This window comes from Corvus hawaiiensis, chromosome Z (assembly GCF_020740725.1).
Source record: "Corvus hawaiiensis isolate bCorHaw1 chromosome Z, bCorHaw1.pri.cur, whole genome shotgun sequence".
Taxonomy (NCBI): domain Eukaryota; kingdom Metazoa; phylum Chordata; class Aves; order Passeriformes; family Corvidae; genus Corvus; species Corvus hawaiiensis.
In genome coordinates this window covers 16,524,560-16,538,667 of record NC_063255.1, presented here as the reverse complement: position 1 = coordinate 16,538,667, position 14,108 = coordinate 16,524,560, and the positions used below count along the sequence as shown (strand labels likewise).

Sequence of the window (14,108 nt, the reverse complement as noted above, 5' to 3'; positions counted from 1 at the left end):
GTGTTTGTCACAGATACAAACATTGTTTCAAAGTAGTGTATCAAACTGGTATTGAAACATTGTTTTGTTACCAATGAGCGGACGAACACCCAAGAGACACTGTAAGGTAAGAGCCGCAACTTAAAAAATGCTGTTGTAGGAAAGTGATAGGAAGGGGAGTGAAGGTATCTCTGTCAGGTTAAAAACTGTAATCCATTCTATTCCTAAACCTGAAATTACAGCGTAATTGGCCTGAGATCTTCCCTCCCTCCAGCTGGAGTTTTCTTCCATTTTTCTTCTGACAGTGAGATGTCCTGAGACTTAGAACAGAGGTCTTTCAGATAATTAGGCTGTGACTCAGATTTTGCATTAATGTTTGAAAGCCAAGAGGAAAAGTTCTCCATTGGTTTCTTTTTATATTGTTGACATTTCGGTGGGCCTAAAATAGTGTTTTTATATAAACTCTTTTTTCCCTCAACTCTTTTTTCCTTCATGTTCTTTCTTATGCTCACAATTTCCTATTCCAAACTTTTCTGTTTTCTTCTCATACTTGTCTCATCTTCTTTGTCCTTTCCCTGATGTTTGGAACACTTTTCCATCTCATTTCTGCCTGCAAATTTACAACACAATACAGTTTTTGTTTTTTTCTAAAGAGTACTGCTACCTTTATTCCAATGTTCTAGTCTATATTCTGTGTTTGAATCGTGCTCCCTATCCTAAGATGATGTGTCAGATTACCTTTTGTTTTGTTCTGAAAGTAATATACCTGCTTCAGATGCAATACTAGGATTTTGATACTTATGAGTAATTCTTAAGAGAAATTACTTTTGGATCTACTCAAGTAAGACATGTGTGGCATGTGGCGTAGCAGAAGATGTAAAACTGCTCTCAGTTTCCATTTGATCATATGCTGCAGAGTTGGAGTCCAAGTTTAAATTGTGTTAAGCAACTACGATTTAATTTTCCAACACCACATGAGAAATGTCATAAAGCAAATGTTTAATGCATGTTTCCTATTAAACACTGGCAAATGAGACAAACACAAAGTCCTGCAAAAATAAAGGTGGGGAGTCAAAGCAGCAAGTAAAGTGTTGGAGGAAAGAAATCATTAGTAATGCAGTAATTTGTTCTGAAAGTAAGACCTGCTCCATCATGTTTTAAAAATCCTGGACCTCAACTCATCACTTTTTGTGCAAGAAGGCAGATGTTCAGCTAATTCCAGCAGCAGTGGTACTGTTGTGATGACCATCATATTTTTGTGATGGTGTAGATGGCTGTTCTAAGGAATATGATCAGGTCCTGATAAATCCTGCCTCTGTCTGTCTCTCAGTGGTATATCTATGATGCCTATATGGACGAACTTGAGAGAATGGAAAAGGCAAAAGAGAAAGAAAAAGCAAAACCTCAGGTGGTAAAGAAAGAAGATAAGAAAACAGGAAGAAAGTTATCCTATGTGGAGCCACAGGTATGTTTCATAATGCGGGGGAAAAGGCTGTTCAAAGTGGTGGTGGGTGCATCTGTAGAGCAAGTCAGGTGAAAGCAAATCATGCTGGCTGGGTAGCTTGTTGTCTTAGTGGGCAAGTAACAACTTTAGGAAATGCAAAAATTAGTTTTTGCTAGAAATTGTATTTCCAAAACAGGATTTCTGTTGTGCTGTATAAAACAGGATTTTGATTTTGCGTAATGTTATTTTCAGACATGATTTCCAAGTGAGATATATAGCTTTCAGGTTTTGTGCGTTGTGTTTGTGTTGCATTTTTGATTATTACGTGAGGGATAAAAGAACTAAATACGTAGAAACACCCTGTGATTTTTCGAAGAATTTTAAGTGATGATGCTTTTACATACAATGTTTCAATCTGAAAGGCAATGAAATTTAGGATTATTTCAAAATATAGCACCGTAGTAAAACACTTTTCACTATTTTTTAATTTTCATTTTTAATGATTTTATAGAATTATGATTTATACATTTTCTAATTATAGATATGTAAGTGGCATGCTTCTCAGAGTATAAGGTGTCCTAACACCTGCTACGCCTGGAGCTGATGCTGTGACCTTGCTGTGAGGGTGATACTGACTCCCAATTCTCTGTCAGGAATAGCCTAGGAGTGCCTTGTGGGAATTACATGGTTCATTCCACCAAAGGGAAACTATCCCCATCTTAAAAATATCATCCCACTTCAAGCATGGAGTGTACAATATAGAAGATGATATGGCAACCCTGAAAGATTTTCTTCTTGTTCCAAAATATTTTGAATGGGTTCAGGAAGTTTCTATTACGGTTTAAGTGGCTGGTTCTTTCTTCCCCAGTCTAAGGTAAACCATTTGGAAGGCAAACTGAAATAATTTCTGTAATGGCTGGAGCACGATATACTGAGAAATATAATACAGAATCATGGAAATCAGTTCATAATTTGCTCCTAGAATAGGTGTAGACTTATCAACATAAGTAATACATATATATATATAGAGAGAGAGAGATATGTATATATGTGTGTGTGTGTAATAAGACTCCTGAAACTGGCTTTAGCTCTTTCATGCCATATGGCCAATACAACAGCAGAGGATTTGGCTGGTTTAGCCATGAAGCAGCACTCTGCCAGTATAAACCTTACAGTATAAACAGACCAGGAACATGTTCTGACAGGCTTCTTCCTGTGAATTGTGCCATGGAAATTCGCAGTCCTTTTGAAAACCAGTAAACCTTTCACCTGAGTATGTTTCAGAGAATTAAGCCTGAAGTCAACATCACAATTATAGGCTTAAAGGGTGGTCTGCTAAAAACTGATAATGAAAACAAAGTAAATATCCTACCAATGAAACCATATTGTAAAACACCTGCTGCCCACTCCACTGACAACAGTGGGAAGTTGAAATCCAGTCACTCATATCTGTCCCTTTGGTGTTTTTCTTTTCACACGTAACACTTTCTAGGGGGCTTGAAGGGAAGCCAAAAAGTCGATGCAGTGGATAAGTGAAAGGAAAAGCTTCTTTATGCAGAGCTAGTGTCTCAAACTGAGGTGCTCTGTGAGGCTGGTCAACCAACCTGAAGTGTATGAAAAACCTGATGAATTCTTCACACATTGACTGGAAAAATGCCACCTGAAGTACTCCAAGGCTCAAATCAGACTTAAAACAGTCATCATGTCTGTTCAGATGTAGGAAATTAAAGGTTGATGGCATCAGAATCTATATTTCTGGCCTCAAGTCAGCAAATGGAGAAGTGCATTTTGTGGGGCTTTTAACTCACAGGTTACATATGTTATACCATGCCAATTGAAACAGAGCTTTTCCAGCTGAACACTTTTTGAGGACAAACTGTGCTTGGTCATTGCTGAAGAGAACTGTGAACATCAAGCAGGAGACATGGCTGATCTGGATCAAGGTGCAATGTCTAGAAGCCACAATTAATTTCCACCATTGTTCTGGTCAGGCTAGGTATTAGCAAGAAAAACTGTGACAGCTACTAAGCTAGCACCAGGTTCAACCCAAAGGAAAGGAGAAAATTAATGGCTACTACCACAAGTGGATCTCTGATGGAATCTGTTGCGATGGTAGGAGGCCATTAAAGAGAAGATCTAAGAACTAGAGGCACAGCTGAAGATGACGGTAGGAGTTAGATGAGGATCTGAAAATGTAATGAATGAAAAGAGAAAAAACAGTGCTGCTACTGAATAAGAAGTCAAAAGAACACATAGCTTGGAGAGAAGGGATGTGATACATGAAAAAAATATGGTCAAAAGCAGAGAAGAAAAGAGAGGAGGAGAGGGGAGGGGAGCCTTGACAGCTAAGCAGAAGCTTCTCACTAGGTGAAAAGAAGTAAAATGAAGCTATGCATTGCACTGAAGAATTTGATGAAGCAAGGAAGATGTGGTTTAGCAAAGCAGAAGATAGAAGCAGCCAACAGGAAAGGAAGGGAGGTAACCAAGGGTTTCAGCAGAAGGAAGGGTGAGAATTTTATAAAGAAGACGCATGACTGAATAAAAGTTGGAATAATAGGAAGTATTTGACTGGATACTGTGATGAGGAACTCTTAGAAATCTCTCCATGTGCCTCTCACTCAAATGGATCTAGAGAGGAAAGGGTGTGCTACATCCAATAGCAGTGATACAATATTTGGAACTTTTCCTCAGTTCTTAGTCAAGGCAGTATGCAGACCATGGATAACACAGAATACCAAAGTGGAATGATATGATATTTTCTGAGCTGAAAATATCTGGAAGCAGAGATAACTAGGCAGAAGTGTTGTATCTGCCTGTCCTGCTCTTTCTGTTCATGTACCATCTGTTTATGGCTCTGATTATAGGGAGGATACTCAATGATCTTAAAGGTCTTTTTCAACTCAAATGACTCTATGATTCCACAGTGCTGACCCAGAGACATGCTTGGTCTGAACTATAACTCTGCTTATGTTTTTGACTGAACTTAGAAATGACAGTATCTGAGGCGGAAGCAAAATGCGAAGAGCTTAATGTATTTGATGCAGGCTTGCTTCTCTCACCCTGAGATGGCAAGGCAGGAAACCACAACACTGACATTAATGATTTTTAATGAATCTATGCAAAGAGGGGTGGAGCAATGTGACTGGACCATAACAAGGACATGTTGTATGCAAGAGAGGTAAAAATGGTACCATTAGTCTGACCTTTAACAGTACATGAGGCAACAGAATTAATATGGAGGAAAAAAATACAGAACAGGGATTAAATATGAAATGGAATAAAATAGCACATATTTACCAAAGGTAGGCTGTGTCCAAATAATCTCATGTCTGTCTTTAATGAAAGGCAAGTCATGTTTTTCTAGGACAAGGAAAGTAGAGGAAGGCAATTTAGCTAGAATTCTGTAAACTATTGCTGTAGTGCAATTACTAGATATACCAATACAATTAGGCAATTATTAGATATACAGAAAAGTTGTTGTTATTACAGCCTGGGAGGGACTGGTGGAGTGGAAGACTTCATTTTGGAGTATCAAAACAATCTTTGGTAAGAAGCAGGCTTACAGTCTGTAATGACAGGGAGAAACATGAGCGTATTTCTCTGACTTCGTGTTGGTTGGTTTATTGTGATGTGGTTAATTGTGATGCGGCTATGAGAGACAAGCACATTGCTGGAATATCCCTGTGATGAATAGCAGAGAAGATATTTATGCTGATACCTTTTCAGGACTAGAACAGGGATATGTGATTTTGATCACCACTTTTCAAAGATGATTGGTTGCAAACCTGCGTAGAGATGGAAAATATGGTAAGAAATTGAAAGGTTGAATATACAACACTAGAAAATCTTAGCATGTTTATCTGCTAATGCAAAGGTAGGTAGGGACTCTGAGTTAGACAACAGAGTGAGAGAATTACTAAGGCAGAGGATAGTGTCAACAGAAATACAGATAAATGTCAACCAATTAGGAATAGAAAAATTAAAATATAAATTAAATTAATTAAAAAATGAAATTGAAGTTGGAACTTACTGCAGTGGAACAGTCTCTAATCTCCTCTGAAACACAGGTGGTTGATCATTGTCCTAAGAAGTGCAAACAAAATTTCTATTTAACAGAGAAATGTGCATTCCTGAATCATGTGAGGTCCTATCTTACATGTACCATTACCCCTGTCTGAGATGTGCCTGGTGAGACAATGCACAGGGTCACAAATACCACTTGGAAGCTCTTGGAAGGATACTATTATTTTTTATATAATAGGTGAATTTAGAATGCAATTAACTTTCACATTATTGTTCACTTGTTCCTGGGTCATCCCTAGGAGTGGATCCATCCCAACTCCCCTGTCTTCAATTTTCTGTTTGCAGTCTGTCAGAATTAAAAGCAAGGAGTGAAGAAGAGCAGATGAGTACAGTTATGGAATTTAATAACTGCTTGACATGGTTCAAGCTGGGGGACTTTATTTGGGATTTACAGTTGGTGTTTGCATTCAGGTGTTGGCTGGGCAACAGATGACGACAACCCTGTACTGTGCTTCTTTCTTTGCAAATCAGGGGCTCCTCTAGTCACAGTATATGTATTGCCAGAGGTATGAGCAGTTACTGCCATGATGTTAGGGTGGTATTTGTCTTCTGGATTTGCAGTTACACACCAGTGGAAGCTTTTTGTCATGCTTCAGTTTATGGGAGTCGCACATTGCAACTGGCCACCTGCTGAGAGGCAAGTATGAGACAATTAGTGATAAGGAATTACAGAGCCAGGCCAAGACATTTGTTTTCAAAGTATTAGCCCATTATCCATCTTACATATGATTCGATTAACATTATTGCTGTTCTAAAAATAAATTATGCACAGAAATAAACAAAACAAATGTGTTATCCTATGAGCTCTCATTGCATTTGGCTAGCTAGCTCAGAATTGGCCTAATGTGGAAAAGTGTGTTTCAAACAGGAATTGTTTTTAAAAAAAAAAGAAAAATTAGGCTTAGAACTTCCTCTGAAGATTTATTTCAGTAGCATACAGAATAAATAAAATCTGAAACAGGACAGGATACACAGGGAAAATAACTTACTCTCATCCACTTATAATGTCAAAAATGTAGTTAGTCATGGATGTGTTGTTAACAGCATAGCTACCTGACAGAAAAGCTGACTTAAAGCTTTTTTGATTCATCTGGAGAGTTTCCTGCATTGCAGAAAAAAATCAATTGAATAATATATTGTTTCTGCATTTACAAGGTTGTTTTGGTTTTTTGTTTTGTTTCTTTTTTATTTATAGCCTCTTTTCCACTGAATCCCCCAAAAATAAAATTTATGGAATCATAGTATCATAAATTCATAGAATGGTTGGGTTGGAAGGGACCTTGAAGATGATCTAGTTCCACCCCCCCTGACATGGGCAGGGATGCCTTCCACTGGACCAGGTTGCTCAAAGCCCCATCCAGCCTGGCCTTGAACACTTCCAGGGATGGGGTGTCCACAGCTTCTCTGGGCAACCTGTGCCAGTGCCTCACCACCCTCACAGTAAAGAATTTCTTCCTAATATTTAATCTAAATCTACCCTCTTTTATTTTAAAACAGGTGCTCCTCATCCTATCGCTAAACTTCCTGCTAAATAGTATTCCTGTACTTCTGTAGGTTTTCTTTAGGCACTTTAAGGTTCTTTAAGGTCTCCCCAGAGCCTTCTCTTCTCCAGGCTGAACAACCCCAATTCTCTCAACCTGTCTCCATAGGAGAGGGGCTCCAGCTTTTGATCATATTCATGACCTACTCTGGGCTCACTGCAACAGGTCCCTGTCCTTCCTGTGCTGGGACCCCAGAGCTGGATGCAGTGCTCCAGGTGGGTCTGAACAGAGCAGAGGGGCAGAATCCCTTCGCTTCTTCTGCTCCCTTTCTCTGAACTTGGTTTCAAATTCTACTTAATATTTTCTAGGATGGGAAAAGAGGACTGCACACATTACTGGAGGTGTAAGCAAACTATGGATTTATAAAAAATGTAACAGTTTATAGAATTCTTTTTCTCTTTTGTCCTCTCATCTCTGTGTAGCCCTATTAGTTTCATGCTCTTTGAAGTGAGACTCAATCTCCCTTGAGTGTCTGCAGAGCTCAGGAAAGAAGCAGAGGGCTGGACACACATAATCTGAAGTCATGTTCCTAGTTCTGACTGTGACTGTGTGGTATAGTTTGGTCAGCTGATTTCACTTTTTCTTTTCATGTTCAGGGCACCCTCAGAGCTGTGTCAAGGACGACATGTTTCTTTTCAGTGTTGTCACTGTAAAGGAAAGCTTACTGTGCTGGCAGCCATCAGTCCCTAGCAGGGGTTTGAAGATGAAGGGCTTTGAAACACTGGTGGGGCTTTGGGACACCAGTAGTGGATGGGGATTCAGGTACTTGAAGCAGCAAGCTCTCAGAGCACCTTATACATGCCTTGGCATTCTCACATCAGTGCACAGAGCTGTGATGACATCATCCTTATATGGTCCAGCACAGTCTGTGGACTTTCAAGCTTTGTCCTTCCTGCTACTGGCATGCAGGCTTCTTGTTGTTCTTTCTAATTAATCCAGTTCAGATTTCACTAGTGGTCGCACATACACACACAGAGTATAGAGAGCACACTCACAGAAAAATAGTTGAGAATGGAGTTTAGTAAGATGAGGTGATCAGCCAGAGAGCTCTGTCAGATAAGCATACCAACCAGCCACCTGATGACAAACAGCCCCTGCTAGACTCTTTTCTCCACTTGTCCATGGACTTGTGAATGCATCAAGTTGTAATTAACCACTGAAGGACTCCTAAATCCTGTGATGTTTACTTAATGCCTGAGACAATAAACCTCTCCAGGTAGAGATGAGGGAGTGCTCATGCATGATCAGACCTCTCTGATTTCATCACCAAATCTGCTGAACTGTTATTCAGCAAGATGGGGTAGGAGTAATTTGTGTCTTTTTAGCTCATCCTGTCAGGAGTTAGCTTGAAAGACAAGACTCTTATATACCTTTATAGGTAAGTACCTGTATTGAGTTAAATCAGGAACAAACACTGAAGTTACTGGAGCTCAGCTGTGGATGGCATCTTGCTAAATTTATAATAAAGCAGTTACGTTTTTTCAAGTGCCCATATCATTAGGTGCTGGTGTGACACATTTCAAATTAATCTGTATTCAAGATCAAAGGACTCAAGTTTTTCAGTCACGTGAGATCTGAGGCACCTGTAAACAGACAGGAAGTACATTTTCTCTTCCTTTCTTTTCTCTTCAGCACGGTGATTCTCTAAGCAAGGTTGCAAAGGCTGCTAAAATAATGGAACGGATGGTGAACCTGAACACATTTGATGACATTGCACAAGGTATGGCCCACTGAGAGGTGCTTCTAACTCAAGTCTGAAGTCCTGCAGATAAGTACCTACACCCACAGCAAGGACAGGACAGAACAGAAGAGAATAGAGAAACACAAGTAAAATGAGCAGCTCTGGGAACCTGCTGACTCACACAAGGCAAATACTACATCAGACCATGGGCATGCAAAGAGCGTGCCACATTAGCCCTGCTCTGAGCTGGCTGGAGACAGCAGGTCTGGTGAGCACTGCCCTCCCTGCAGCACTTCCTTCCCTCAGCAGGTACTTCACTCCTCGATGCAGGTGCTGGTGACAGCAGCCAGAGCTGAGCAGCTCCCTGCGCACGTACAGATCGCAGCCACAGCAATGTACTCAGTCTTGATGTCCTTTTGCAAGACTCGTTTTGCTGTCTCTACTCAGTTTCCTCCTGAAAGGCCATGTCTAGCTCTGGGAATGGCCTGAGGTCACACCTTGCTCTGGGCTTCTATTTTCCTGTTAATCCTTGTCTGCTGATCATCAGTTTGATTTTTATTTTCCTGTGTGTGTGAAGAGTTGGTGCTTGATAAAATGCAGGGCGGAGGTGCTGAGGCTTGGAGTTAGGAGTTAAGAGCTGAGATGCATTTTACACTAACAGTTGGGTTGTGCAGAGGCTGTGAGGATAACAGGTTGTCTTTTAAAGCTTCCCTGACACTGAACTGTGCTGATTTATTTCTGATTTATACACTGGGACTTTTTCCTTGATTTTTTTTTTGTTTAGATTTTAAATATTTTGAGGATGCCTCAGATGAATTCAGAGGCCAGGAAGGAACCCTCCTCCCACTCTGGAAGTTCCGGTATGAAAAAACCAAGAAACTTGCCGTTACTGCCATCTCCTGGTAAGTCTCTGCATTCCAAACTTACCTCGACTGTTGCGCAGGGGAGTGGAATCGAATGTAACGGGATCTTACGAGGCAAGTCTGGTTTCTCTGGGAACACGGCTACCGATTTATTACAGTCAGCTGTTTGCGCAGCACCTAAACGTGCCCGGTGCTTCTGGTTGCAAAGAAGATTGTGTAAGGTTGAATGTGCCAGGTTTGTGCCCTTCAGCAGAAACTGAAGGCAGAGCAGGCTTTGTGCAGCGCTTGGGAAAAGTGAGTGCGGTTAGCAGGACAAAGAAGAGTCCCTTTCTTGGGAAAGCTGGGATAGATGTGTCATGTGCTTGGACTATATGCTGTAGGAGTCAGCCCTACACAGGACAGCTCCAAAAGTCCTGCTATGGGCCTAAGAGTTGACCAAACATTTCTTGAACTTTGTCAGGCTTGGTGCTTTGACCACTTCCCTGGGGAGTCTGTTCTAGAGCCCAGCCACCCTCTGGGTGAAGAGCCTTTTCTTAAGATCCAACCTAACCCTCTCCTGACACAGCTTGATGCCACTCCCTCAGGTCCTGTCACTGGTCACCACAGAGATCAGTGTCTGCCCCTCCTCTTCTCCTCACAATGAAGTTGTAACTGTGATGAGGTCTCCCCTCAGTCTCCTGGTCTCCAGGCTGAACAGACAAAGTGACCTCAGCCACTCCTCATACTGCTTCTCCTCCAGACAACAGAGGTATTTGTGTATTGGGATCTTGCACAGTTCAGTGAAGTAGGCATTTGCCCTGCAGTCCATTTTTGCATATTCAGTCAGTCCAAAAATGATCACTGATACTTGGAAATCGACTCTCTTTTGTTCTGAGATATTATTGCTATGGTTTTTACTGTGAAAAAACTCACTTATTACCAACCTGAATGAGTCCTTTCACTTTTTAATATGCTTGATCCTCTAAGAATTGGCTTGGTTCATGCACTGAGCATGAGACAAACCTAATCAGACCCTGCCCTGTGTTCTCCTGCAGTTAGGCCTCCTCTCACTTGTTTGTGTGAGCACATTTGTGCCTTGACAAGGAGGATCTGTGGAGAGACAGAGCAGGATTGCAGTCTTCTGCCTTTCAAGCCACTGTGGTATTATATAAGGGAGTATCAAGCATGTAGTTTTTTGAGAATGACAGATAACAGTACAAATGGGAAGCAAAATTGGGAGAAAAGGCATCTTTAACAGGTAATTTGTACTGCTGTTATACTTGTCTCCAGGAAATGATAACAGAAAGATGGCTCTGAAATTGGAAGAATAACTCCAAATTGCTTTATGGAATAAGCCTTTCTAATTCAATTTTTATTCTCTCATTTTTAGCAGTGATGGTGCATTTAGTGAAATGAACAAGAGCATTAGGATGCCTAGGTATTAGCCCAAATGAAAAAGGAGAAATTAAATGAGAAGTGGATTTATTTTATCAATTCACAGTAGTAAGTCAGAGAAAATACTCATTAGATAATTTCCACATACATTCATTTCACAGAATTGTTACCCACTGGTTGTGCTGTGTGAGCCCAGGGATAACAACAGTACTGATCTTTGTCCCATGGAAACCCTACTTACAGTGACTTACCACACACAGTAGAGGTTGTAGAGACGGTAGATGTTTTTCAAGTAAAGAGACTTTAGAAGACATAGTAGATGGCCAGTTGCTCACCATCAGTATTTGCCTCAGGAAATACACTGTTCACCAGCTGGGTCAGAAGGAAATGTTCCTTCCTGGTCTGTGGGAATGATCATGAATTCATGGACTGATAGCTGTCTCTTGAAGCACCTCTTGTAATTTAATAACAGGTATGGAAGGTGAGCTTATTGATTTAGAAACTTCTTAATCTTGCCGCTGAAAGATGGGAACCAACATGTTCCTGCCTTTTTGCTTTCCTCAAAGACCTCATTTTTAAAAGTAAACTTTCTGCAATTATGAAATGGATAAGCCAAGAAGTGCTGGAGATTGACATAATGTCTGTCTTTTTATCCTTTTCATGTACTGTTTTGATCTTCTGATGTTCTGCTTTTTTGCAGATGTTCTGCATCTTGAATTTGGATGAGTTTCTCACAAACTTTACTAATGCATATGGTCAAAGGGCAGAGCCCTCACACTGTGCAGTCCTGTGAGAACAGACTCTGATTTAATGTGTGAAACACTGTGCATTGCTGTGGAACTACATGGTTAATAATAAATGCAATCTTATATATATTTTCTCATTACAGGAATCCAAAGTACAAGGACCTATTTGCAGTGGGGTATGGCTCTTGTAAGTATTAAATGCAAAAGAATCATTGAGAGATTTGAAATATTTAACAACTGCTCTGAGATCAACTCAGACAATCCTCTGAGGCATGGATTGCATCTCTTAACAAGGACTCACCTAATTTCAAAGCAATAAATTGAGATTTAGCTCAATACAGGGATTAGACGTTTCCATTCCATGACATGAACATTCAGAAGTACTAGGCATAGACAGAAATTATTGTAGGATTAAAATTTAAAACAGGATAGTGTGACACATAATGGAATCGCTAAACTATTCTTCCTTCCTTTGTGATCTGGAGAACAGAGATACATATGGTTTCAAAAGAGTTTAGATAGCTTCATGGAGGACCAGTTTGCTGTTGGAGGGATAAACCACCTGATTCAGTAAGTTAATAGCTTTGAATTGCTGGAAGCTTGTTACATACAGGCAACAGACCTGTATTTGTTGAGATTCTCAATGTAAGCAATTGCTACTTGTTGGTGTAAGGTACTTGGCTAGAGCGGCTACAGGGACCTTTGGTATCATCCCAAATATATATTCATTCTTATGTCTTTTTCTGTGCTCTGACAATGGAACCAGATGGGTTGTCTTCATTTATACTGGTAACGACTGCACTCTGCTTGCAAAATTTCATTTTCCTTTTAAAATTATGTTTTTCTTTTGACTTTCACTCCATCTGAGCTCTGGAAATGTTCCTGTTAGTTTGCCAAGAAGCCTAAATTGGCCTGACACTCTCTTTAATTCAGCAGACAGCAGCTATTCTAAAGAGCAGATTAGAATCAGCTTTTGGAAAAGAAAGCATGGTGTGAAGTGCTCAGGATGTCCTTGTCTTGTACAGCACAGCAAAATCTTACTGTTCTCACATTCCTGTGCTTAGAGAGTGCAGGAATTTAGCAGTGCGTTCCCACTGCCCTGTCAGCCAGGTGGCAGAGGAGAGATACAAGCTCAAGGAAGGTAATCTCCGTGCTTAACCTATTCAAGCAATTGTTCTAATTTCATATGCTTCGTACACTAAGCAAGACCAGTGTGCTTTCTGGGTTGTGCAAAAGTATTTGTTAGTTCTGCCAGGGTCTGTTGTGCCAAAGGCAATACAGAGATGCAAAGGGAGGCAAACTCAGTAGCTTGCCATGTAAGTGGACGAGAGATCCAGAAATCTTCTTATCCCATTTATAGAGGACAGAGGACATAGCTCCTCTCAGCCAGCTGTAGCCAACCAAGAGCTAAGAGCTGAGTCTCTGCTCTAGACTCTCAGTTTAGTCAGCAGGGAGAGATCAGCACATCCAGAGGCCATCCATCCTGATGTTCAAGGGAGCAGCTAAGTGGCTCTCTGGAAGGGGTGATCCCTCCTCACAAGTGAACCAAGGCAGAGCACCCAGCCTGGGTGCCTGTCTCTTAGATGAATAAAGTGAGGTGAGATAAATCCAGCCCAGAGGAAATGATCCTAGAGTCACACAAGGGCTGGAATATCTTTGGATCTTCTGTGGCCATAATTACATCACCAGTCTTCTGTGCAGCAGGCATTTGGGAGCACTGCCAAGATACAAGTAACGCATTTGTCCTGCTGCCCAAAGTATACTTTTTGAAACAAAAGATCCCTTGTTTACTGTGGGTTGACACCACTCCAGAGTGGTGGGTGCTTTCTTTGCAGAGAGGGCTCTAGCCTCTCCTTTGCTTTTGTACCCTACTTCTGCAGTCTTCACCAGTGATTTATTTGGGTGGGATTTCTGATGCTAACAGAGTTTCTTTGGCATGAGACAGGCTCTTCTGAACAAGAAAATATTGTCATTGAAATTTGCAATTCAGGTTTTATGCTGTCTGTCTGGAACTAATTTTTATTCCCATGAGGAGGAGCTATCTTTCTGTTTTTGTTTTTTGCATAAATGAGATTGCTGGGTTTCTGTCTACACTGACAGCCCGCAGTGCAGGGTTCAAAGAGCCTCTAGTGGGTGTTGGGCTTGTGTTCTGCCTTGCTGATGGGAACACTACAAATATGAGCTCAGGTCTTTGCCATCACCTCAGTTCATGTTCCAAAAGCAATTGTGCCTTTGACAGACTTCAGTGATGGCATTTTACGTGCAGCTCTGTCAGCACATGAGCTGAGTAGGGAAAAACATTGTCTCTATGGCCAATGTATTTTAGCCTACAGTTTCTTTGGATTTAATGGATGTAACTTGCCACTCACAGGGATGTGTGAAGAGTACGGACTCACA

The 14,108-nt window shown here is 40.8% G+C and overlaps 1 protein-coding gene across 2 annotated transcripts in view; it reads left to right on the top strand.

Annotated features, from left to right (window-relative positions):
• The window catches only part of DNAI1 (dynein axonemal intermediate chain 1), a 138,863-nt gene that overhangs the window by 21,341 nt on the left and 103,414 nt on the right, over positions 1–14,108 (top strand). For both annotated transcript variants that reach the window (XM_048292675.1, XM_048292674.1), the window contains exons 9-12: positions 1,310–1,444; positions 8,680–8,767; positions 9,513–9,630; positions 11,855–11,898. In XM_048292675.1, coding sequence (XP_048148632.1) covers positions 1,310–1,444; positions 8,680–8,767; positions 9,513–9,630; positions 11,855–11,898 — 385 coding nt within the window. The remainder of the gene's footprint in view (positions 1–1,309; positions 1,445–8,679; positions 8,768–9,512; positions 9,631–11,854; positions 11,899–14,108) is intronic.